The sequence below is a fragment of the Mandrillus leucophaeus genome, unplaced genomic scaffold (genome assembly GCF_000951045.1).
Source record: "Mandrillus leucophaeus isolate KB7577 unplaced genomic scaffold, Mleu.le_1.0 Scaffold21, whole genome shotgun sequence".
Lineage (NCBI taxonomy): Eukaryota > Metazoa > Chordata > Mammalia > Primates > Cercopithecidae > Mandrillus > Mandrillus leucophaeus.
The window spans coordinates 2,565,760-2,593,063 of NW_012102143.1; the positions used below are offsets into that span (position 1 = coordinate 2,565,760).

A 27,304-nucleotide genomic window follows, 5' to 3' on the forward strand; every position below is an offset into this window, starting at 1 on the left:
AATTCAGTAAAATCTCCTAGTACCAAGTTTATTCTGTGCTCTCTAATGAATGTTAATTGATGGAGATGTATTAGTCAGGAATGGGGGAGTGTTCGAAGAGAAGAGAGACCCAGGATGGTAAACCCACTGCTGTCATCAGGAGTGGTTTGCCATTACCATGGCATGATAAGTAGCAGGGAGCTGGCAGGACTTTTGAGCTAAGAGCATCTTAATGCCCAGCATGTCAGAGTGACAATGTTTTAAAGTCATGTAACTCCCTGTGGGTTTCAGGGAGCTGGTGTGAATTATTCATGGTGCTTTTCTGCAGTTTCTTGGGACCTTCATTTTTGGCATCCTTTCTCTACCGTTGAACCCAGAAGTCTAGCTCAGGACTCATGTGTAGCAGGCGCTTGGTTAGTAATTGTTGAAGAAATAAATGTCGATGGTGAAAGTGGCGTTATCCCTAAACCATTATGAAAAGTCATCCCAGAAAATCCTTTCACACTTAGCAGTTTACAAATTGTTTGAGAACTGCTGTTGTTGTCACTGTTGTCCCCTCTGAACCTAAACGCAAAAATACATCAATTCAGCAAGTGCATGCTAGGCATTGACAGTTTCCGAGGTACAATGCCATGTGCTGCAAGAGATCTGGAGGGGCAAAGAGTGTTTTTATTGCCCTTATAGAGTCATTGACTCATATAAGAACCCTGTGTTGACTTAAACTTTCATGCCAACTGTGACAGACTTTTTTTGGTGACTCCCGGCAGTCCTGGGTTGAGAAAGATTCCAAGGGTCTGTCTGTTCTCAGCAGGAGAGTGTTTTGATTGATTAGTGATGTCTGCCATGGGTATGACCTGTGGGAAGAGTCCTGGTACCAGTGCCCTGTATCTGGCTTTCCTTGCCTAGTAGGTCTGAGGTGCAGATGGGGAATAGAGCTGGGATGCAGGTGGAGGAAGCATGAGCTAAATGACTCATGCCAGTGTTGAATAGCAGGATTATCAGGCTTCACTTACCAGCAATTCTTCCCCCAGGACAGGGCCCTGCTATGTGCAGGAGATTTCCCTAACTTCGGATCAGCCCTGTGGGAGTCCCATGCACTGCCCTGGGAAGTCACAGCCCTGCCCAGGCCATACCCTCAGTAGCAGTCTGTAGGGCTGCCAAGATGAAGCACCATAGACCATATGACTTTAATAACAGAAGTTCATTGCCTTATGGTTCTAGAGGCCAGAAGTCTGAGATCAAGCTGTTGGCAGGGCTGACTCCCTCTGAAGGCTGTGCGGGAGACTCTGTCCTAGCCCCTCTTCTAGCTTTTGGCGGCCAGCTGGCAAGCTTCACCGTTCCTTGGCTTGTCGATGCATCACTCTGATCCCTGTCCTCAGGGGTGACTCCTGCATGAGTGATTGTGTCCAAATTTCCACTCTTCCTGGGGACATTTGTCGTACTGGATCAGGGGCCACCCTACTTCAGCATGACTTCCTCTTTACTTAATTAGTGATATCTGCAATGCCCCTGTTTCCAAACAATGTCACATGCCAAGGTACTGGGAGTTAGGACTTCCATGTGTGAGTTTTTGGAGACACAATTTAACCTGTAACACCTACAACAAGTCTCTTTCTCTTAGCTGCCATCCTACTTCCTTGCTCTGTGTTGTGATTTGCTATGTATGTGTCAGCAGCAGCGAGGGAATGGAAATATTCTATTTGAGGGAAGCAGAGAAAGACTGAAGGAAATTCATCGTTTAGAACAGGGCGGGCCCAGACCAGAGTGAGAAAGTGAGAGAAGCAACCCTCATCCAGCTAGGAATCCTGGAGCCATGGTGCGGGAGCTCACTCTGGATGAGGTCCTGCGTTTTCCCTTCTCCTGAGCTGGCGTGGTGTCCTCCACTCTCGCTTGTAGTTGACCATGACCAAGACCCTTTTCAAAGGCACTTCAGGAACAAAAAGACAGCATTCTCAGCTTAGCTTTTGCAAGAGGGAGGGGCTGAAAGGGTAAGATTGGGGGCTTTGTAGCACTGGAGGGGGAAGAACCCCAACACCCCCTACCTCTCACTCCCTCTGAGGGGCTGGCTGATGTCCTATTATGTACTGGAAACAACTGGGACAGTGTCTGCCCCAAGAGTAGGGTAAGTGCCAATTTTTTTTTTTTTTTTTTTTTTTGAGACTGTATCTTGGTCTGTCGCCCAGGCTGGAGTGCAATAGCATGATCTTGGCTCACTGCAATCCCCGCCTCCCAGGTTCAAGTGACTCTCCTGCCTCAGCCTCCCGAGTATCTGGGACTACAGGTACACGCCACCATGCCCAGCTAATTTTTGTCTTTTTATTAGGGATGGAGTTTCACCATGTTGGCCAGGATGGTCTTGATCTCTTGACTTCATGATCCGTCTGCCTCGGCCTCCCAAAGTGCTGGGATTACAGGTGTGAGCCACCATGCCTGGCCACCAAAGGGTTTTGCCTGGTCTGTGGAAATTGGTAGCCTTGGAGGGCAGCCCGCTGGTTCCTGGCAGGCCCTTACCGGCACAGCTTACAGGAGAGGCAGCTGGACCACCTGGGAGGTCACACAGGCCTCCAACCCTTGGTGGCCACCCACAGGCAGGAACTTGAGCTCTGTGGGGGCAGCAGAGTTTGTTGGAAGAGGCACAGGGTCTGTAGGAACTGGAGCAGCACACTGCATGACTCAGGTGACCAGCCTGACATCTCAAAGGTAGCCACTGAGTAGAATCAAGTGACAATGGATTCATAGCCTGATGGGGAAATGAGTATAAGCACAAATTAGCAGAGAGAGAGAGAGAGAGAGAGAGAGAGAATGAGAGAGAGAGAGGGAGACAGGAGAAATGTGGAGGTGAGGAGGGAGAAAAAACCAGCTGGAATTACGAATGGCTGATGCAGTAGTAACTTACTGAATTTTTTGGACCTGCAAGAGGTTATTTAGAGAATAAGAGGATGGACGTCTGGCATGGTGCCCTAGTGCATCTCTTCTTGCATCAGCTCCACTGGGAGGTTCCTTTGAGCGTTTCCAGTTCCTAACACATACTCTTGTTGTTGCTCAGAATTGCGTGGCATGGGAATGATTTGATTTAGATGTTTATTTCTTATTCACATTTGGTCCTCAGGGGCTGACACAGGAGCTGGCACTGACATGTTTCTGACAAGCGTGTGTGTTTTTAGTAAAAGGATTGATGAAGCAAGGTCTTCATAGTTCAACCCAAAGGCTGTGTGCCCTGGGGTGGCCATGGTAACACTCAGGAGACAAGCGTTGGGGAGCTGGGGAGGAACCCTGTCCACAGCCCCACAGGCAGGGGCTCAAGGGTGTTCTCTGGGGCAGAGGGTGCTTTGGTGGCCTCTTTTCAGAATGGTTGATAAAAAGTCAAAAGTCCTTTTTCTGCTACTTTTCACCCCTCAGGCTCCCAAACATTTCTCTACCTGTCCTTGACCCTGCTTCCCTTGCTGCATTAAGGCTCAGAAGCTGCTGTGCAAGTCCAGACATTGTTTGACTCCTTCAGGCATCTAAAGAAACCAGAGGCTGGGCGCAGTGGCTCATGCCTGTAATCCCAGCACTTTGGGAGGCCGAGGCGAGCAGATCACCTGAGGTCAGGAAGTTTGAGACCAGCCTGGCCAACATGGCAAAATCCCATCTCTACTAAAAGTACAAAAATTAGCCAGGCATGGTGGTGCATGCTTGTAATCCCAGCTACTCAGGAGGCTGAGGCAGTAGAATTGCTTGAACCCTGGAGGCAGAGGTTGCAGTGAGCTGAGATTGCTCCACTGCACTCCAGCCTGGGTGACAGAGCGAGACTCCATCTCAAAACAAAACAAAAAGAAACAAAACAAACAAAAAACAAGAATCTGAGAGAGAGGACTTGTTCTGGGTTGCTTTGGAAGCAGACCTTGGCCTGGATGTAAGCTGCAGGGAGATTGGTCTTGGCTTCATCCAAGTATTTCATTAATGCATTCTTCCTTTCAACAAATATTTCACACCCCTACTTTGTGCCAGGCACTGTTCTCGGCAGCAATGGACCAAACAGACGAAGATCTCTTCCCCCGTGGAGAGTTCTACCAGTTCATGATGATTTCTGGGAGCTTTCAAGGAGAAGAGATGAGCATCGGCAAGCAGCACTAAGTGGGCGAGTCTTACATTTACTGGGAGGTTGGCCCAGAGGACTTGCAACAATGAAATCCAAAGTCTGTAAATCACAGACATCTCTGTGCCAATTTCCTATGTGCATTTAGCTACTAAGTCACCTGTTTGGGTCATGCAGGAGGAGACTCAGGAGAAGTATATTTTTCTTGGAGAAGGGCCCTGGGCAGAGTTAGCATGAGGTGTTTTTGCTCAGGGAGGACACAGGGCAGGGACGTGGGTTGGGAGTAGACAGGGGCAGGTGCGCAGGAAAACTGGGGAAGGACAACGGGCTGTAAGTAATTCCCTGGGCCTGCGGGAGGAAGGGTAGGGGTCTGGTTGACCCCTACCTATTCTGTTTGCCTTCATTGTGGGTGATGCTAGATATGGGGGGGATGCTTACTAAATATCTCTTCTTGTTATTTTTAAGAATTATCTTTGAATGGGCCACTTTTAACTCAGAAATCCTGGGTATGAAATCAACAGTATGGGAAGCGCCCTGGGCTTAGGGTCAGCAGTGTGTGTTCCAGGTGGCTCTGCCATCCGAGGCCTTTTCCGGCCTCACAGCTGTGATTCTGCAGCATGAACGGGTCTGTAGAACATAACCATGGAGATTCTTACTGTTAAAAGAATCCAACACTCGGGGTCGCTGTTTCTCTTCCGGTCTGCAGACTCATGCATTTGACGTCCTAAATGAGATTGCTTTCCTCTAAGAAACAGTTCTGCTGGCCTGGTGCTGTCTTAATTAACCTAGTTTATACTTGTTAGGAAAAAAAAACAAACCAAAAAACCCAAAACCCAAGCAGGGTGTGACCTGATTTAGGTTGTGTCTGGGTGTCGAAAAGTCATGCCCTTCCGTGTGTACCTGTGTCCCTTCGCCTGAATGCAGATGTCGAAATGCTAATTTGGAATTTTGAAACGAGGCAGTCAATAAGTGCAAATACAGTTGCTAAATAATCCTTGGGTCTGCTAAACATACATTGGGGATGTTTATTTAAAATGGGATGAGTCCCATCATGCCTTCTTGGGGGGCACCGTTCAATCTTGAGGAATGCTGAATCCCCAAATCCTGATGGATAGGATGACACAGTGTCCTGGGATTTTGTGAATACAGCCTATCTCTGGCATTACGTTCAGAGAAGAGGCCTCTTTTCCTTTAAAAACAGGTTTTCTCCCTGCGATGGTAACTTGGAGCCTCAGAATTGACCTATTTCTGATGTCTCTCTTCATGTAGGTCAGGCTTCTGAAAGTCTCCCGGGCTGAAGTTGGGCTGGGGCAGTGTGAGTCTCCCGGTGCCTACCTGCCTCCTATTGCAGGGCATTAAGCGGGGAGCTAGCAGCAGGGAGGGACGTTCCCAATCCCCCTTATCTTACCAGGCACCAGAAGAGGAAAAGGTTGTTGGTGAGGGGCCACTGGAGCTGCTAACACCAGCAAAGCAGACAGTTCCTGTGGCCTCCCTGAAGGAGCCTGTCTTGGTTTCTGAGCCTAGGCAGAATGTTTGAACTGAGTGAAGAGGGTGACAAGAATGTTGACAATACATTAAGAGATATAAACCATGTGGACTGCCTAGTTGAATTTTGTCATTGATCACTGAGGAATTAGCAGATCTCTTGTCCTTTATTATGGTCCTGATAATAATGGTTATTGGCAGAGAGAATTGTAATACAAATGAAAATATCAAACGTATTTTAGCTATACGGTAAGATGTATCTGTTTCCCCTCAATTTTTGTCCGTTTTTATTTTATTTAGTTTTATAAAATCACAAAGTAATAATGCTTATCGCAAGTGGGACTATATAAAGAATAATCCTGCCCAATCTAGAGTATGATCTTCCACAACCTTCTTCATGCCCATAAAGAGAGGAATGTATGCAGATGTTCTGGTTGTTTCTATCCAAATAGAATCATACTGTGTTCATCACCCTACAATTTGCTTTTTTTTTTTGAGAATTTCTCATGGGCTTTCCTGCAAGTTAATCTTAGACATAGATCTCTTTTTCAACCTAGTTTCTTGTAAACACACATATTTCACAGAAATGGAATATTATATTGTGTGCGTGTGTATGTGTGTGTGTGTGTGTGTGTGTGCACTTGTTGAGCCTTTTTTGCCTTCTTTGTTAGTCTCCCTACGGACTTTCTCAACCTTTACTCTAAAGACAATGCCCTCAAGCTATGTTAATAAACTGCTGTGTCTCTTTCTGCTTTTATTTGGTGCATGTGCTATGTACACACACTGTATTACATCAAATCTGAGATGTCATTTTTTTTTCACATTTTAACATCTCTGAAACTACAATTTCTTACAATCTGAGGTTTAATGAAATAGAGTAGGCATATGTATGTTTGGGGGCTTTTTTCTTCATTCTTTGTTTTACAAAAACAAGATTTCGTTTCCCATACTTTTCTGCATTTTGCTTTCTCTTTTACTTTGTGGAAATCTCTCCAAGGCAAATGACATCACTCTGTTCCTTTTAAAAAACATGATTGTAATATATTCAATATTTCTTTAATGATGGACCACATCTTTTTCCCAGATTATACTTTTCCCTGCAACGAAAATGCTGCAATAAACATCCTATGTACTGATTTAAAAAAGAGAGAGAGTTGAGTCTTCACACAGTGAGTAGACTGTTGACACACCCCATAGTGCTGCCCCAGCCTGGGGGAATTTAAAATTTCCTGGGTGCCCTCACCCCCTTGGCCCACTCAAGTTGCTATTCAGATTTATAAATGAAGGAAAGGAAATGCTTCTTGAGAAATGAATGATGTGTCTTGAATCCCTTCCACATCTGAGACTGTAGGATTTCTGTGGGATCTGAAGAAGCAGAGTGATGTGGGAAGAAGCAACTGACTTGGGTTCAGAATCGTGAGGTCTGCCACTTGCTCAGTGAGTTCCTTAGCCTCTCTAGGCTGTGGTTTCAACAGCAAAGTAGGAAATATCTAAATATCAGATGGACTCCTATTGGTGAGTTCATTTAGTAACATTAAGAAGTGCCCTGTTGCTTTGTTGACATTTCTTTGGTGTTGTTGCACAACTGTTGGGTTTCCTTCTTTGAATTCACCTGGGGCCTCGGTCTTATCCCCATACCGATCTTCGTGTCATTTCTTTTCAACATGTTTAACATCTGTCTTTCCCACCAAACAGTAGATTCCTTGAGAATTAGCATTGCACCAATGTTTCTGTGCTCCGGGAGCCTGGCACAGGTGTTTGGAATTCCATGTGCTCTCCATAAATATATTTTGAATGAATGGACAAATGAAAGGATTAGCTGGTCACTCTGGAATTACCCAAATCCAGTTTATGGATTGATATAGGAGCCATCCAGATGTGGTCTTCTCCTTTCCCTCTTTGGGAAAATGAGAAAAGAGAAAGGATACGCTCTGTTTGTTTCAGTATTTTCCTGACATACTTTCTTCCAAGAATCATGACCAACACATACACATCAATCCCTGAGGCACACTGTTCCTGTCAGTCATTTCTGTGACCACATCTGTCCTCATAGATGTTATATACAGCACCTATGTGCACATTTTTTAAAAAAGATTCCTTTTAATCAAGATGTTTTACTGCCATGTGACAGAAAAATTTTACAGTAATGACACAAATCTATGATGACAACAATATGAGTAATTCTCTGTAGGACTGTGTAGTGCACAGTCTGTACCATTGTACATGGTGACCGGACAGTCTACATCTGCCTACAGAGGGTGTACTCACCCTCTGCAGGTTCCTGTTGGAAAAATGGTGAGGATACGTCAATCTTTTTTCCTGACTTTGCCAGCAGACATGAAGAGCAGAACAGCCAGTGTGCAACCTACTTTCCAATCCTCCCGGATTAGCGTGGGGCGTGTGGTAGGGCTCACTTGGCATGTGAAAGAATAAGCAAACACGTCATTGGCTCAAAAAGGACCTGGAAGAAAATGAGTGGACATTGAAAAATCTGAAAGTGGTTGATCTTTCCAAGCTGCTAATGTCCCTCTCTGTCCCTTTCTGTACACAGTGGTACATAAATGGGGTGAATTATTTTACTGACCTGTGGAATGTTATGGACACGCTGGGGCTTTTTTACTTCATAGCAGGAATTGTGTTTCGGTAAGTACTCTCTTCACTTTTCCTAATTTTCCGTGTTTTGAGTACAAAAGTGGAGAAAAGCTCTGCAGACATTTCAAACCCAAGGGAAGTCTGTTACTCATTAGAGATTATTACATAAGATCATTGTGTCTGCTTTATAGAGATGCAGCTTGGTTAGCATCAAGTTGAGTCCCCTCTCTTCCCCCTCCCACTGATGTGTAATTTAAAAGGGATCCTGCATGATTTTTCTCTTTGTTCTTATAGACTTTGGGGAAAATTATTTTTTTAAGTAGAGATGAGGTTTCATCATGTTGTCCAGGCTGGTCTCAAATGCCTGGGCTCAAGCAATCCACCTGCCTCAGCCTCCCAAAGTATTGGGGTCACAGGCATGAGCCTCTGCACCTGATCATGGGGAGAAATAAATAGAAACTGAGAAATTCTACTGATTATTGTGTATTGATTTTGTATCCTGAAACTTTACTGAATTCACTTATCTGTCCTAGGACCCTTTGGACAGAGTCTTTAAGGTTTTCTAGGTATAGAATCATATTATTAGTGAAGAGAGATAATTTGACTTCTTTTCCTATTTGGATGCCTTCTATTTCTTTATCTTGTCTGATTGCTCTGGCTAGGACTACCAGTACTATGTTGAATAGGAGTAGTGAGAGTGAACATCCTTGTCTTGTTCCAGTTATTAAGTGGAATGCTTCCAGCTTTTGCCCATTCAATATGATGTTGGCTGTGGATTTGTCATAGATGGTTCTTATTATTTTGAAGTCTGTTCCTTCAATGCTTAGTTTGTTGAGTTTTTTTTTTTTTTTGGTCATGAAGGGATGTTGGATTTTATCGAAAGCTTTTTCTGTACCTATTGAGATGATTGTGTAGATTTTGCTTTTAATTCTGTTTATGTAGTGAATCACAATTATTGATTTGCATATGTTGAACTAACCTAGTAGTGAGCATAGTACCCAACAGGTAGTGAGCCTAATACCCAGCAGTTAGCCCCCTCTCTCTCCTTTCCCCCTTTTGGAGTTCCCAGTGTTTATTATTCCCATATTTGTGTCCATATATACTCAGTGTTTACCTCCCACTTATAAGTGAGAACACGTGGTATTTGGTTTTTTGTTCCTGCGTGAATTCACTTAGCATAATGGCCTCGAGCTGCATCCATGTTCTTTCTTTATGGCTGTGTAGTATTCCATGGAGTATATGTATCACATCTTCTTTATCCAGTCCACCACTGATGGGCATCTAGGTTGGTTTCATGTCTTTGCTGTTGTGAATAGTGCTGCAATGTACATATGAGAGCATGTGTCTTTTTGGTAGAACGATTTATTGTCTTTGGGTATATACTCAGTAATGGGATTGCTGGGTCAAATAAGAGGAGAAGATGCTGAGAATGTTAAATATCATACAGCATTGTTTCGTGTTGGGCCATATGACCTTCTAATATGCACTTAACTTCTATTTGAATGCTGGCTGTGGAGTCTGCCCTTCCAGTTACAAGCATATTTCCTCAATGGCACAGCCAGAGTGTGGGATTAGAAAAACCAACCACAGATTACCACCAGAAAAACAATGTGTATTCCACATCATGGAGAGATTAGGGTATGCCCCAAACCATGGTTTGCATTGCCTAGCCTGCATCCCAACTGACCTGTTGTCCCCAAATAACTTTTAAGATAAAGCTAGCAACTGGGCCATGGTGGCTCACACCTGTAATCCAAACACTTCGGGAGGCTGAGGTGGGAGGATCACTTGAACCAGCAGTTTGAGACCAGCCTAAACAGCATAGCGAGACCCTGTTTCAATTTTTTTAAAAAAGATAAAACTAGCAATTATATGTGAGTAGTACTTTCAAATGATGTCATTTTGTAAAGAAGCTTAACCATTCATATTTACACTTATACAGAATGAGATGGTTTATAATGAGTGTTCACTCTCCAATTTGAATGGGGTAAAAATGTCAATTTCCTCTTCAGATAGCTTCCCTTTCTGGTTGGGTTTAAAGTTCCAGCATTTGAGCCACAGTTGGTTGGACATGATTCTAGATCATTCCAGTTAGAAAGCACAGATGGCTTTCAATGAGCACATTAGCAGGTGGTTAGATAATCAAATGATCTGGTGCAAATGAGGTAAGTTTCATTAGGGGAAAACTGGCAGGGTGAAGTCCCAAATGGTCACGGGGATGGGCTGGGGGTTGGCATCATTCTAGAAGCCTTGTGAGCCAGGGAAGTTAGCAATAGCACGGTTAGGTTCCTGCAGTAGTGTGTGAGGATGGCGGGCTAAAGAGACAGGAACCTCTGAGAGCTCAGTTTGGTGAGGTGTCTTTGTTTTTCATGTCTTTTCATGTCCTTGACTGTACTTGAGTCCATGAAAGCAGAAGATCATGGCCTTTGCTGGGTGGTGTTTCTGGCCTGTTTGCACTCACTCAACCTTCCAGCTCTTGCCTGTTTCTTGAAATTGGGTTATTTTTAGAAACAAAACTTTGGAATATTCTGTCAATATCTCATGAATTCTGTTCCTTCTTTTTCCCCTAGCCTCCACTCTTCTAATAAAAGCTCTTTGTATTCTGGACGAGTCATTTTCTGTCTGGACTACATTATTTTCACTCTAAGATTGATCCACATTTTTACTGTAAGCAGAAACTTAGGACCCAAGATTATAATGCTGCAGAGGATGGTAAGAGTCAAGAATATTTGTAGTCATCATTTCTCTTGTGGGGCCCAGAGTTCTTTTTATGGTTGACAGGAGGATTTTGTCCTTAGAACGACTGTTGCATTTCACCATCGGTAACATTTGCTTTCTTTGATGTATTTCATCAGGGGCCTCTCCCAGGTTAAAATTTAATGAAAGATGGTCGTGAGGAGCAAACAGTGTCATTTAGTGCGTTGTTAACAAATAACCTCATACTTATTTAGATTTTACACTTTACAATGTACATTCATTTGAGTCTTGACAGTTTGCTAAGAGTGTGGGCAGGGGAGGAACTTTTATGCCAATTTTATACATGGGGACAGTTGAGTGCAAGGAGGACTGTGTTTGTCTAGAGACAAGTGGTGAGCTAGATGCACAGTGAGGATTGGAACTTGAATCATGTAACTGTGTAATATAGATACAGGGAAAGGCTATAGCAGGCTTGTTATATATACACGTAATAGAATTACACACGAATGGTGTTGCTTTCCTAAACTTGTTTTCCAGATGACCCAAACCTCCACTGTTTCTGTCTTTAAATCAGATGAGCATTTAGATGAGCTCATCTGGAAGCTCCATTCCAATATTGAGGCTCTTTCAGTTTGTGGTTTTAATTCAAAGCATTTCTGGGACATCCAGTCACCATGAAGTCATGCTATGTGTGCACAAAATTTAAAAAAAAATGAAACGATCCATTCTTGTCTAATAAGGATAGCTTTTATTTTCCAAACAAACAAATACACCAACAAACTACGAAAATAATTTTGGGGTTAAAAGTGTATCAAAATCGTGAGGTATAGGGAGAGACAGGTCCTCCAAAACTTAGATTCCTCCTTTGCTCTAAAGCTGGGCTCCCACTCAGAAAGCTGCTGTTGCTGGGCTGGTTTGGAGATCAGTAAGCAAAAATGCATCAAACCGGTTTTCACCCTGGAAGACAGATGTCCTAAGATCCAAAGATGATGATGACCGCCTTTGTCAATTAGTCAGTGAACTCTGGGTGACTTAGATGCTCTGAGCCCTGGAACCGCTGCTCTTCTCCATGGCCCACTGAGGACGGCCAGGCCGAGGGGTTTGCCAACTGTGGGCACAGTCCTGACTCTGCTCTCTTGTCCTCCCCGACAGCTCATCGACGTGTTCTTCTTCCTGTTCCTCTTTGCGGTGTGGATGGTGGCCTTCGGCGTGGCCAGGCAAGGGATCCTCAGGCAGAACGAGCAGCGCTGGAGGTGGATATTCCGTTCGGTCATCTACGAGCCCTACCTGGCCATGTTCGGCCAGGTGCCCAGTGACGTGGACGGTAAGCCTGACTTGGGTCAGGTGGAAAGAGCTTGGACGAGGCATTTGCTCCCTGAAGCAGCCCCCAGGGCTGCCCCAGAGACCGCACTTCAGAAGCACGCACGTGAAACAGACTCGAACACCACACAGTAAAAACTAACTCCTCGAAACCTCTTCTTCGCTCTTAAGCAAGATTTTCCATCAGCCTTGCAGATGGTGCCCAACATTTCAATTGTTACACCTTTTCAAAAATAGTGATTCTGATATTTTCAATAACAATTGAAAATTGGTAATTGAAGGCAACAAGGCTTACTAGTTTAGAAACGAGGGTTGTGAGTTGTACTCACCCATGTAACAGAGTGACTGGGCTCCCGTTTCTTTCAAAAAGAGCAACACTGGAAAATCCACATTGGAACCTGGAATTTAGACTTCCGGCGTTAGTTAGTCCACTGCCAACTGGTTTTTAGAGGCAGGCTGATGGTGGCACAGATGGTTTTAATTTGCCCACACCCGATTTACAGAAGGAAAGTGAGGGGCTATGTAAATTGTGTGTGTTTTGGATGGTGGACTGAAGCATCTTTAGGATGCTGACAATAGCCTTGGCTCGTCATTTCCTATCCTGCCGCGATAAAACCGTCCTGGTTTCCCTGAGCCAGAGCCTGCTCCTCCTGGTCACAGTTCTCCATGCCTGTTGTTTTCTGTGTTATCCTCCCGGCCTCATAAGTCTCTCTGGCCCCATCTGCTGATGCCTCTTCCAAGACCTTAGAAACAGCTCTTTTCCCCTGCAGTGGTGGAAAGGCACCTTTGTATTGTCACGCCCAGTCTGCACACTGTGCCTACCGCTTTACAGAAACAGACGCATTTCGTCCTCATAACAACCCTCCACGTCCGTGGTTTTAGTTCCACCAGAATCTAAAGAGGAATTGGCAGGTGGGGTTCAGATCCAGGGTAGCCACTCATGTGCTATGTGCCCCGAGGAACTGACTCCACTTTGCTGTCTCTGTTTCATGGGCAAAACTGGTAAAGCACATCTTCTCTATGGGGCCTCTCACTGGCCGGCATGACCCCACACACACTCGGATGAGGATCTCTGGCACAGAGCAGCTCTCAGAGGCCGGACGTTTGTACCCAGTGCCCCCTCCTCTGAGATTTCTCAGACACACCTTGACACATCCTAATAAAAGGATCTTGATGCCCACTTCCAGACCCAAACTTCCCCAGTGTCCTCCTGTGAAGTTCTGCTGCCAGCTTCCACACAGTTGAGTGAACAGAGCTGTCAGAAGCCTCAGTGTTGTCCCTAACACCTTCTCGGATTTCATTCCCCGCTATTCAATTCATCCACTAGTTTTGTTGATTTTTATCTCCTAAATGATTTTTGAAATCTGTTTTTTCCATCACCACTGCCACCCCGCGAGCCATCCTCATCGCTTGCCTGCCTGAGTCTTAGGCACAACCTCCTCACCTTCCTTCCCCTCGAGCCCCTTCTGATCTGTGCTGTAGCCAGAGAGATTCTTTGGAAAAGGGAATCTGACATGTCTTTCCTCTGCCTAAAACAGCCTCATGGCTTCCCATCACTTCAGTGTAAAAATTTTAAAAATAGGCCAGGGATGGTGGCTTATGCGTGTAATCCCAGCACTTTGGGAGGCTGAGGCTGGTGGATCACCTGAGGACAAGAGTTCGAGACCAGCCTGGCCAACAGGGTGAAACCCTGCCTCTACTAAAAAAAAAAAATTAGCCAGGCATGGTGGCATGCGCCTGTAGTCCCAGCTACTCGGGAGGCTGAGGCAGGAGAATCACTTGAACCTGGGAGGTGGAGGTTGCAGTGAGCCAAGATTGTGCCACTGCACTCCAGCCTCAGCATCAGAGCGAGATTCCATCGCAAAAAAAAAAAAAGTAAAACGTTAATATGTCTGCTCAGTGCACATCTTATTCTCTCATGTCCACTGATGTTTACAACCCCCACCTGGCCCCCACCACAGGGCCTTTGCACATGCTGTTGCCTCTGTGGGGTGCTCTAGGCTCCTACCCTCCCCATTAGTTCATGTTCCTGCTGCTAATCCTCTGCTCTCAGTTCTGAGACCCTTCCTCCTTGGGAAGCTGCTCCTGGATGAGCTGTCTCAGTCTATGCCCCTCAGAGCACTGTGTGTGTCCTTCTTAGCACTTTTCATGGGCTGAGACTTTAAATGTGTGTGGTTGATTATCTGCCTATCCAAAGAGGCTGGAACCTTCTTGAGGGCAAAGAACACGTTCACTTGGCCCTTCCTTTTATCTTGATCTTAGCAAAGCCCCTTGTTCTTAGTAGCTGCTCAGTAAATACGCATTGAGTGGATGAACAGGTGATTCTAAGGACTGTGACTTGTTTGGATAAAGTGCCTTAGAACACGACCTAAGACATTTCATGACCATCACGTTCTTGAGGCCTTGGGGATGCCATCATTCTCACCCCTCCAGAGGGTCCTCACTTTGCCTCTTGGTTTCTACATCTTCAGGTACCACGTATGACTTTGCCCACTGCACCTTCACTGGGAATGAGTCCAAGCCACTGTGCGTGGAGCTGGATGAGCACGACCTGCCCCGGTTCCCTGAGTGGATCACCATCCCCCTGGTGTGCATCTACATGTTATCCACCAACATCCTGCTGGTCAACCTGCTGGTCGCCATGTTTGGGTATGTGTTCAGTCACATGTTCACTGATGTCCACCCTGGGCCAGGCCCCGGGCCAGGCTGGAGGTGCTGGGAGCATCCCAAAGGTCCCACCCTTGAGGAACATACTTTAGAGATCTTCTGGGGGATTAGTGGACTAGAGGGAGTGGGGCCTTTTTAAAGGGACCATATTAAAAATATAAGCTGTGCCTTGAGTTTATTTGACACTGAAGACAAGCACCTGTGACAATCTCCATCAAATCCAGGCTGTGTATTTGACATCCATTTAGCAAGCTCTTTGGAGCTCCATGAGGTTGGTGACAACATCATCCCTTGGCGACAGAAATGTGGTTTAACTTGTCTCCAAGGTGCCTTATATGCTATGGGGCTCAGTGGTATGGATTCTAGGATTACAGGACTCAGACTTTAGTTAGTTACTGTTTTACATTTTTCAGTTTAAATCAGAATACAAAGAGCAGAGACTGGAGAATGACTCTCCTTTAGGGCTCATGCCTGATGAGGTTGGAGGGAATAATATGGGTAATTCTTCTTTATACATTTAGAAAATGATGTTTTTCATTTCCTCTCCATCTTTCTTAGGAGGGTTGCAAAGAGCCCCAGTGGTAGTTTCAGTGGGAGAGCCTTAGTTTTATATTGTTCCTTTAAGGTATATCAGCATTTTAAGTGCACAAATCCCATCACAGTTAGAAAGAAAATTAACCGGCAAATATGCACATTTAATACATTATTTGTTAAACCTTTGGGTGGAAGGGAACTCTTAATTCAAAACCAGAAACCTAGAAACTCTGAGAAGATAAACATATTTGATTACATAAAACAGTTTCATATAATAACTGATCAATTAGGGGAAATAACTGATAAATTAGGGGAAATGTTTGCATATAATGAATTTCCTAAAATAGAAAGAGCTCCTGTGAATTTATAAGAGAAAGACAACCCATAGAAAACTTGTCAGAGAAAATAAATAATTCAGAGAAAGAAAAGTCCAATGACCAATAAGCATATAAAAAAGGACTCAATTTTGTGGATAAGAAAGTTCAAATGGAAACAATGAAACACTGTGTTGAACCCAGCAGATGAACGAAAGTTAAAGGGAGTCTCTGGTGTTGGGATGATGCTGGGAAATGGACATTGCTTCTGGGAACCTGACTCACTTCCCATTCTTAGGAAAGTAATTTGTAAATAGTTATTAAAGGAAAAACATGCAGACCTCTGTTGGAACCTCTCACATCTGGGAATCTATCCTAAAGATGTATGTACAAAGATGTTTATTAGATCACTATTTGATGTCTATCACTAGGGAAAGGTTAAAGAAAGTGTGCTGTATCCACACTGCAGAATATTATGCCGCTCCTAAAAGACAAAGTTTGATCTATATCTATTAACTTGAAAGGATGATATTTTTTAAATATAAAAAACAAATTTCAAATTAATTTTACAGCATAATATTGTTTTCTAACAGTAAAAACATGGACTTTAAAAATCAAGTATATACTTCACTGGTTACAATGATCACACATTACATTCATAATTTAGAAAAGAATATAAGGAAAAGACAATTGTCAAATAGAGCCCTGAGATTTCAAGATGCGCAAGGACTACAGATGAGGGTCACCTGCCTTTTCTGGCCAGTGGCCTCCCTCTGAGCAGGACTGTGTGGAAGCACATACCTCTGGGGACGTCACATATCAAAAGGACTGAGCAGTGTGTTGATCTGGTCTCCCAGTGTCTGGAGATGTCCTTCTGCAGTCCACTCCAGTCTTCTTTACACTGTGACCAAAAGTGGTGTTTCTAAAATGTCGCTGATATGGTTTGGCTGTGTCCCCCGCCAAATCTCATCTTCAGTGGTAGCTCCCATGATTCCCTCATGTTGTGGGAGGGACCCAGTGGGAGATAATGGAATCACGGGGGCAGTTTCCCCCATACTGTTCTCATGGAAATGAGTAAGTCTCACAAGATCTGATGGTTTTAGAGGGAAACCCCTTTCACTTGGCTCTCATTCTCTTTGCCTGCTGCCATCCACGTAAGACGTGACTTGCTCCTCCCTGCCTACCATCATGATTGTGAGGCCTCCCCAGCCAGGTAGAACTGTGAGTCCATTAAACCTCTTTTTTTTGTAAATTGCCCAGTTTTGGGTATGTCTTTATCATCAGTGTGAAAATGGACTAACACAGTCATTGTTCTGCTTAAAATTCCGGAAGGATTTCAATATTTCCCTACAGCATTCAGGATAAATTTCAGGCTTCTCAGCTTCCCCACCGTGCTCATTCCCTGCTCTCTGTCCCCTGGCAGGCCTCCCATATGCTCGTCCTTAAACGGGGTGATCTGCCATGCCTGATGCTTTTGCACATACTTGTCTTCTGTCTGGATTGTCTGTTCCATCCTGAACTTCTCTTCCTGCCCAGTTCCTGCTTGCTCTTTACAGAGACAGGAATCGTCTTTTGCCAGGGTGGTACCTGATGGCCTCCCCACTTCACACAGAGACTCTTTGAGCCCCTATGGCACTTTTTTACTCGCATAGTAACAACCTTCTCTCCTTGCAAACGGTGAACTCTGGAGGGTGAAGATTGTGCCTGCCATCTCAGCACCTGGCACTTTGTGGGTTTATTCAATGAATGAAATTTAGTTGTTAGTTATGAGCTTAGTTTCCTGGTGTATTATATACTGAGAAGCATCAATGGTGAGTAACAAATCGGCAAGAGAATCATCACGTAAATGTTGAACATCTGCTCTGTGCTAGGTGTCTGGGCCATGAAGATTATGTGGCTGCTAGTTCCACATGGCCCTAAGAAGGGAAGGTGAAACTCTCCCTCACCACCTAGCTGGTGGAGGGACTTGGGCATCCAGAAGCCTGTCTGACCCACAGGGAACCAGCCAATGTCATGATGTCCAAATGGTGTCCAAACATCAGAGGGGCCAACATCTGAGCTGCAGAGAGAAGCAGCAGGTGGTGGGTGATTATGTCTGCACAAGAGAGGGAAAAAAAACAGACCAATCCCAAAACCTGAAGCAAAGGCGAGGGGGAAGTGGGATGGCTTCAGGCCTTTCCTTACAGTGATAAGATATCGTAGTTACACTGCATAGTCCTGTAAGAACTCACCACTAACTATATTTACAGACATTAAACAAAAAGACCGACAGCTCTTAAAGCCGTGGCCTTTGAGTTATGCTAACTCGGTAAATCTCAGCGAGGCATTTGGTATTTAGAGCTCTCTTGAATCTATGCACTGTGAGCTGTCTGAAGGAGTCATTCACGAGAACCGTGACACTTTTGTAATCCATTACCTGCATTTTGATAGTGAAATGATTGAATTTGGAGCTGAGCAGGATGGGAGCCTCGTCTATCACTTTCAGGTGAAGGAGAGGAAGTCCCAACAGCTCAGTGACTGTGATCCTGGCCGCGCGTTATCTGGCTTAACTCAGGTCTCTTCCCCACAAGGCCAGAGCCACTGCATCACATCCTACTGTTGCCCCAGTCAGTGCTTAAGTGTGACAACTTGCAACATCCCTGTCCTTGGGGAGCCTTCTCCATTAGCTCCGGCTTAAACCAGAGGCCCTTTCCTTGCTAATAACTGTCCGGGGAACTCCAGAACAGCGAGAGACGCCGTGTTGGTATCCTTAGGTTAAGTCCTTGGAACACTGTTTCTGGTCATTGTTACAGTTGTTCAGGGCTTACTCTGTGAGCAGATGGCCCCAGGCTGTGACCCTTCCCTGGTACCACATCAAAATACTCATTTAAAAGCTTAACCATACACAATGGCAACCTTATTAACTGCAATGCAAATGTACCCTTGGGAATTCTGAAGGAGTATTGGAGTGCTCTCTAGATGGTGTTCAACAGAGAAAGGAAATGGACGTGAACATCTGTGATTATTCTACATTAAAATTATCGATCACAGGCCCTGTGTGGCTTATCAGAGGCAGGAAGTGAACTTAAAGTCAGTAAATGACTCCAGATTGACTTACCAGGAGCTAGGGCGTTTATAAGCATCGTGTCCTGAACATAAGTTCACCCCATGCAGTTCTGAAAAGGACTCGTCAAACATATCCTGATGTTGAATAGTTTCTAAAAATGTTTTTCAGATCTTAGGAATAATATAAACATGCAGAAAAGTAGAAAGAAGAAAATAATGACCCGATACAAACTAAAGGTTTGAGTAGTGTGTGAACAGTCTAAGGGAGGTTATTGAATTGGGGTGAAAAGAATAGAAAGAAGAGCGCAGATAATTGTAATAGTAACAATAGCTAATGTTTATTGAAGCTTTCCCATGCTGGGCGCAGGTTCAAGTGGTTTATAGGGGTCACCTCATTTAATGATGACTCATTTTTGTGTAGGTGTGTAGCCGGTGGGCTAGTTCAGGTTCTTGACTTCGGGACAAAAAAGAATTTGAAAGTGAGTCAAAAGTAAAAGCAAGCAAGAGAGTTGATTGCAAAACCAAAACACACTCTAGCAGCTGGTCAGAACGGGCCATTCAAAGGCAAGACAGCTCTGTCTAATACTGGGGGATGTTCCTTTATGGGAAATTTGCATGATTATTCATGAAGGGGTGGGAAGGGGTGTTGCTATTAAGCATGTTAGGAGTGGTTTCTTAGACCCACACGTGCAGCGGCTGTACATGCTAGTACATCCATCGCATGTCTCATAAGCATTTTAAATCTCCACCCGGGGGTGCGTTTTTTACTATTATAATGAGCACAGTTCAGCCCAAGGACACTAATCACAGGTTTCTGTGCTTGTGCAAGTGTGGGGATTCTTCCCTTTTGCTCCTGCCTTTTTGCTGTAGGATGTTCTAACCACGAGCTCAGGATGCGGTCTGTGCACTGTTAGGCGGTTTGTTCTCTTCATCAATTTGACAAGTTTCTTATTTCCTGTCAAGGGAGGCTCTGACCACCTCATCCAACCTGCTTCAGGTGCAGGCAGCCTTATTGCCATTTTACACATAAGGAGTGGGAGGCAGAGAAAGGTTAAGTCCCTGCTGTTAAGGGAAGAGATGACATGGAAACATTTGAATATTGTATATATAATATAATGTAATATAAACAGCATAGAAAGGCTATTTGCAGAGGAGGGAGTTATTAATTGTGAGACTGTTGGCTGGGGGAGCCTAGGATCTGCAGCAACTGCTAGTTGGGGGTGATGTTTGCTTGAAGGATCATGCACCCAGAACCCGGAGTGTTGGTAGGAGATGTAGAAGCAGGGGAGATAATGTTAGTCTGAGGAGGAATCAAGAGCCAGGGAGGGTGGAAAGGTGCGCAGGAGCTAGGTCATGGAGGGTCTTTTATGGCATATTAAAGAATTTGGACATTTTCCTGAAGGTGAAGAGAAATGTCATGGGTCTTCGTGCAGGTATATGGCACAGTCTTAGTTGCTTACTCTGTTAGCCATATACTACTAACCTGAATTATCCCTTCCAAAATCAGTGTGATCCAATCGCTGGTCATCTCTTACTGTTGGCTGTTGTTGGCTTTGTACTTGCGTTTTTGATGTTGCAGAATGAGAGGGGAACCAGGATGTGTTACACAGTTTAACATACACACCAGTGCATCAGAGAGAGCAAAAAGTCAGTGTCACCACGGGCCACGGAGCAGTACTGGCTAGATATTGCCTGTGTGCTGGGGAAGGAGCGACAAAGGAAAATGCATGAAATCTATGCAAAGTTTGGATGAGGTGTCCATCTGATGGAGAGCTAGCTGACAAGTTTCTTGTATTTCAATGTATTTGAAAATTCTGCCATTGTTTTAGCATCTACTTTTTCCTTGTGAATTTTTTTTTGCAGACTTTGCATTCTGTTCTGTGGATCTGTCTTTATATTTTGGTTTTTACTACCAAATGGCTTTGGTTACCGAAGTTTTTTTTTTTTTTTAAATCATTCTAACATCTGTTGTACAAGTTTCCCTCATTATTCTTATTCAAAACTTTTCTGGCATTTCTTGTATATTTAATTGTACAGAGGAGCCTAAGGCTTGTCTTGTGAATTCTTTCTTCTTTCTCCTTCCCCCAAAAATTCTTGTGAATTTTATTGTGATAATGTTAGCTTTGTAGAATCATTTAAGGGAATTTAGCATCCTACTATTGAGAAGAAATGGTATGATTTTCACTTATTCAAACATATATAATTTCCCAGTAAAGTTTTACGGTCTTTTTCATATGCATCTGGCAGATTCCTTGTTAATTTATTTCCAGCCACTTATGGTTGGGGGAAAAAAAAGTAAGGTACTTTTTCTGTTATGTTTTTTCAGTGACTACCTTTTGGTACATAGGAAGGATATTAAAGTTTTCCTTATTTATTCTGGAATGGCTCTCCTTACTAAATTACCTTTCTTTTTTTTTTTTTTCTTTTTATCATGTCATGGAAAGTTCCTCCTCTTTTTTGTTTATTAAGCTCCTTTCTCTTTCTCTTCCTAATCAGAAAAGGATGTTATATGTTGCCAGAAGACTTTCTAGCAGCTATTGAAATGCTATTTTTCCTTTTGATCTAGTATTATGATGTATTGTACAAATGATGAATGATATAAATGTTTTTAATATTTAGTCATCCTATTCCGTGGTCATGGTGTATTTTTTTTTAATGTACTTCTGGACTTCATTTATGTACAAAGCTATCTGAATTCTAAACGTCTATTCCCTCTTGGTACCATTTCCACTCTCAGTGAGTTTCTGAATTGCTGTCCCTCTGCAGGGCCTCTCCTTCCTTCTCCTCTCCTGCTCAGCTGAAGGTGCTCAACTGGTTTCAGGAGATGGACCTCAGCTGTCACTGCACGTCTCCAGCCAGCTGGGTGTTTGCCAGGGACAGGATGCCAAGGGCACAAGATATTGCTGGAGAGATGCACAAAGGGAAAATTGCAGAATTCTCTCAGGGACAACACCAGATGGCCACTGGTTGTCAAGGAGACTTTGAGAACCATCTCAGTTGGGGCGGGTGAGACCCTGGGCATGAGAGATGGTCTGTAAGCCACTCTGATGCTTGCTTTGCTGAGGGGGTGTGCACGTGTTGGCCCAGAAAATCCTTTTCTGCAGAGTTCACTCTCCCCTTTACAGAATTTGAAAACAATGTCTACAGAATAAAAACATTGTTTTAGGAAAGCAGGTGGAAGCATCACTCCATTAGGAGCCCCCCTCTGGAGAACCCTCATGTCTATTTGGCTGAGTCCTGGACTGACTTGAGAGAAACAGAACATTTTGGAAGTTGCTGCCATCTGGGTCAGGTGGACCTTGGTGTATAAATAAACCTCAGCCTAGCCGATCCTGAATATGCATTATTTATGCAAAATGGCTTTTGGGTATTAATGTCCAGTTTTCAGCTGGTTCACTCACACCCCCTGGGATGTGTGCTATTTGTCTGGGAAAGCATTGCTACTCACTGGATCCACCTTTGCCCTTGAGGTACAGAGGAAGGTACCCTTCCAGCAGGAGGGGCCATGCAGTCAACCTGGTTGTCCTGGGGAACAAATGATTGGTGACATATGAGGCAGAGCTCTTTAAAGTAGGGAATGTTATAAACACAAAGCCTTATTCATGGGCACTGGCCTACGTGCACTATAGCTCAGGGATCGCAGACTTTCTCTGTAAGGGCCAGCTAGGGTCGTTGGTCAGATGTGTCAAAAGAAGCAGTATTCAGTGATGCTGTACCCACCCGCACTTCCCTGCTTTGTAAAAGCCATTCTTAGCCCATGGACTGTACAAAAACATGTGGGGAGCTTGGCTTGGTCCCAAGTTGCAGTTTTCTAATCCTTATTTTAGATGATCTAGAAGATACGTTTTTCCCTGACTCCAAGTGGCCACTTAAGCCATGGTGCAATAAATCTCTTCCTATGTGGACTCTGCTGGGCTGCATTTCCACTCTGAGCTCTCTGAGGAAGATGGGGGCCCACTTGCTGGAGAGAATGCTTTCCCCTGCTCTGAGCATCCTGGAAGTTTCTCCTTTCAATAGGACTTATTGCTTCCTTTGGAATAATACCTCAGAAAACAACATCAATGCACGAAAATGGATGCAGTTGTTTTAATTTTTTCTTTGGTGTTAGAGTTCTGGGAAGTCAGTATAATCCATTTTTTTTTTTTACTAGATATATAGTCAAATATTCCATTTCCTTTTTTGAAATAGAGCATCTATTTCTTTTTTGGAAATACAACATTGCTTAAAATATCTTCACGTTCATCTCATCTTATTTATAGGTTAAATTCCCCAAATTCGAATATTTCAAGTTACTTCCAGGGATGATAATTTGAATGGTAATAGTTGTTCTGGTCCAAGTAGTAAACTCTGATTTCTGGCAAGTTCTTAGCCTGGCCTTCCCTAATCTGGGGCTGCTGCATGCACACCTGTCTCGTTGCAGCAGCAGAAGCATGCAGTGCATTTTGTAGGCAACAGAACCAGCTGCGGGCTAGAGAGGGTGGATAATGATGCTTGGTATTAGCCTCAAAGCAACCTGACCTACATTTAGAAGAAACGCCAGGCTGGCTGCTAGATTGGATTGGCTGCACTGTAATACATCCCAGTCCTGGCTGTTTTTCACCTAAGCAATCTACCACTCAGGGATGATGTGAGGATCAGTTAAGCAACCAATTTACATGCCTGGTATAGGAGCTTACATGTAAGAGATGTTTAATAAACATAAATCCTTTCCCTTTAAGGATCTCACCCTGTTCAAGAGGCACTTGCTACAAGTCTGCCTTACACAGGATCCAGACCCTAGTGTAGATTGCAGAGGTGTTACATTCATTATTAAACACCAAGATAAACGAAGCTAAACTTTAAGCAAAGCCATAACCATTGTCTGTGTAGGTTAGTGTTTTGCATAGATATCTAACATTTTTTTTTGCTTAAGATATTTAAGTCTAATGTAATGTAATGTACTAAGGTGCAAGAATGAGGTCTCATAACATATGTAATCGATATTTCTGCCTGACCTCATTGAGGATGTTCCCCAGAATTTAGATAATTTAATGCTTCCCCCATCAGGATTTGCCTTCAAACAGTTCATTGCAGCTTCTTTGGCTCTTGAAAGGATGATTTGATATTAGCAATAAAAATGTCTTGGATGGTTGAGCTTTGCACATTGTCATATTCTTTGTAGTTATCTAAAATGCTAAGCTAGCAAGTAGCCCAATAAAATCGTTTTGAAATGAAGCACATCTCAAACCCCTTTAAGCGTTGCTTAAAACATTTCCCGCTCCCCTCTGTGAGGTGGTATCATGTAGCAGTGAAGCAAATAGACGTGGGGCTGGATTGTGGGGTCCAAATCCTGGATTCAACACTTCCTAACTGGGGGACTCAGACAATTCACTTACCTTTGTTGTGCCTCCATTTCCTGATCTGTTCATTGTAGATGATAATAGACATCATAGATAATAGACATACATCAGAGAGTTGTTTGTAGATAACGCCAATTAATTTAAGCAGATCGCTTAGAACAGTGTCTGATTTATAATAAGTGTTGGCTATTTTATAGTTTTGGTTTAATTTGTAACAGAGAAGTCCTTGGCATTATCTATTTTGGAGTAAGACACAAAATAAACATTTTAATCATTATGGAAGTAATTCATACTCATTGCGCCATGCTGGAAAGCACATGGAAAAGAGAATAAAGAGCACCCAAGACGTGATGCCCAAGGTGACTGCCATTTGTGGTTGATCTGTTTCTCTTTGTGAACTGAGATTTGCATAACGAAACCATATTGTAAGCACAAGTTTGAGCCTAATTATTTTCAGTTAACATATATGATAAGCATCTCCCCATAGTAAAACCATTATTCATAACTTTAATGGCTGCATAATGTAATCCTATTGATTAACCATAATGTGTGACACATTTTCCTAGTGATGAACATTAAGTTTCTTTCTTTCTGTTTGAGTAGTGGGTGGGGGTAGCTGTTACCTATGGTGCTGGGGCCAATAGTCATGCATATATATTCATTTACATATATATTTTTTCTTGGTATTTCCTTATTCTTAGGGTAAGTTCCCAGAAGTAAAGTCACTGGGTCAAAGGGATGAACATTCTTAAGGCTCTTGATAAACACTAACAAGCTGTTTTCTTCCCAGGCTGTTTACACTTAGACATGGATGAGGACCACCATGCTAGTTCCAAGGGTGTTGACATCTTGGACCCCTTTGTATCTAACATCATGAGAAAATGAACACAAAAAGAGAATCATTGAAATATCTTGAAATAAAATAATTTTAAAGTTTGTTGAGCATTTTTTTGTGATTAAAAAAAACAAAACACCAAAAGCCAGACACACTTTTGACCCAGCATGAATTGAAGACCACTTTCACTTCCTGCTGAGGTATTTTGGCTCTTGTATCAGTCTGGGTTCTTCTCTCCTGTCTGGACTTAAGCTATTGCAGTAATAGCTTAATACCACTATTGCCATACTTGGCAGTTTAGCGATGAGGCATGCGCGATGCTAAGTCTTGGCCTTCTCTCTTCCCTCGCCAGCTACACGGTGGGCACTGTCCAGGAGAACAATGACCAGGTCTGGAAGTTCCAGAGGTACTTCCTGGTGCAGGAGTACTGCAGCCGCCTCAATATCCCCTTCCCCTTCGTCGTCTTCGCTTACTTCTACATGGTGGTGAAGAAGTGCTTCAAGTGTTGCTGTAAGGAGAAAAACATGGAGTCTTCTGTCTGCTGTGAGTGGTCTATCCATGTGGGCTTGGGATCAGAAGCAGCGATTAATTTCAGGGAAAGATGCCTGGTGTGTATCTCAACAGGAAGGAGTTATTCACAAGTTCTTTCACTGTTCACATCTGTACATCTGTAAAGATCAGGCATCAGGCCAACCAATGAATTGCCCTAGAGGAAGCGTAGATGAAGTGGAACTGCCGGGATAGCCTACTTTGCGAGGAATGAATGACTTTGGGACAGATCATGTAATAATGTAAATAGTATGTTGAACGGGCAGAAATCGTGGGATAGAGTCCAGTCATGACTTTGTTTTTGCTTTTCATTGTTCCCACGGAATTTATTCTCTAGGAACCTTTAAACCTGACTCCAGCAGGGTTTGTGACTCTTCTTAGGAAAATGGAAAATCTTACAATTGTTTTACTTGAGAAAACATCATCTCAGTTTAGAAATAGGAACATGTGGCTGGGTGCGGTGGCTCATGCCTATAATCTCAGCACTTTGAGAGGTCGAGGCGGGCGGATTGCCTGAGCTCATGAGTTCGTGACCAGCCTGGGCAATAAGGTGAAACTCCATCTCTACTAAAATACAAAAAAATTAGCCGGGTGTGGCGGTGTGCGCCTGTAGTCCCAGCTACTTGGGAGGCTGAGGCAGGAGAATTGCTTGAACCTGGGAGGTGGAGCTTGCAGTGAGCCGAGATCACACCACTGCCCTCCAACCTGGGCAACAGAGCGAGACTCCATCTGGAAGGAAGGAAGGAAGGAAGGAAAGGAAGGAAGGAAGGAAGGGAGAAAGAAAGAGAGGAACGTGCAGTTCAATATATTAACCAGCCTATTAATTGCTATTCAGCGGCGAGACTCCCCCTCCCCCTCACCCCTCCCAGCTGATGGGGCCGTCAGGGAGGGTGGGCAGTGAGCTGTTCCCTCCCTTCTTTCCCATTCGCCGGCTGTGGGGACTGACCCTCCACAGCTGGAGCACAGAGGGACAGGATGGGAAGGCCAGCTGAAAACCTGTTCTTAGGGATGCTGTTCTGGGCTGCCCCATGCCCTCTAACCTGGCACATGTTTGAAACTGATCCTTGATTGTGTGGGCACTCAGGGGTCCTTCAGAGAGTCCCCTGGCTGTCCCCTCTGACCCCAACTCCTAGGACTTGGCCATGTTTTCTGGTGGCTGCCCCCACCCCAGCCTCTGGTTTCCAGGGGTCCACCCCACAGACTCCCCACACTAATCTCTTCAGGAAGGCAGCCATCAACCCATCCACACATCGGACTGTGGATCATTCTGACTCTTATGTGGTCACCTACCTTCTTAGTCCTCACAAACTGGGGTGCAGGCAGCTCCCCACCGAGCCACCTCTCCCTACCCTTGAAGTGGGAGCAGCTGTCAGCCGCATGTCATTTGAATGCAGGCAGTTGGCACCCAGCTCTCTTCCTGGCCCTGCAGGAGCCCACACCAGGCTTGGGTTTCTCCCAGAATCACTAAGCCAGACAATCTTCCTAGCCCGCAGTTACACCTCAACCAGATTAAGCATGCAGGGAGGAAGGGACCTGTTTTTATTCGTTTGGATGTTTGGACACAAAAGAAAAGGTAGAAAGGGTACCCGTGGCCTTTTTCCTCACCCCCTAACCTCAGACCTAAGCCAAGGATCCATCTCTGGGGTGGGGGTATAGCTGTGGGACCAACTCCTCCATCGGGCACAGTGCCAGGGCCCACAGGACCTGAGGGGCTCCTGAACATCTTTACGTTTTCTTTAAAAACCAGAAGAAAAAAATGAGCCTTTAGGTTAAAGAAAGTGTTCTCACATGTATTAATGTATTTGTTTTATACCAACTAAGTCATAAAATATTTTTAATATTTTTTTTCTGAAGGAAGGGACTCAGGATG

General features: G+C 44.1%; 1 protein-coding gene across 1 annotated transcript in view; it reads left to right on the top strand.

Annotated features, from left to right (window-relative positions):
* Window positions 1-27,304, top strand: part of TRPM8 (transient receptor potential cation channel, subfamily M, member 8) — a 99,328-nt gene that overhangs the window by 52,436 nt on the left and 19,588 nt on the right. The window contains exons 18-22 of the mRNA XM_011980276.1: window positions 8,094-8,185; window positions 10,705-10,846; window positions 11,984-12,155; window positions 14,623-14,800; window positions 25,238-25,428. Coding sequence (XP_011835666.1) covers window positions 8,094-8,185; window positions 10,705-10,846; window positions 11,984-12,155; window positions 14,623-14,800; window positions 25,238-25,428 — 775 coding nt within the window. The remainder of the gene's footprint in view (window positions 1-8,093; window positions 8,186-10,704; window positions 10,847-11,983; window positions 12,156-14,622; window positions 14,801-25,237; window positions 25,429-27,304) is intronic.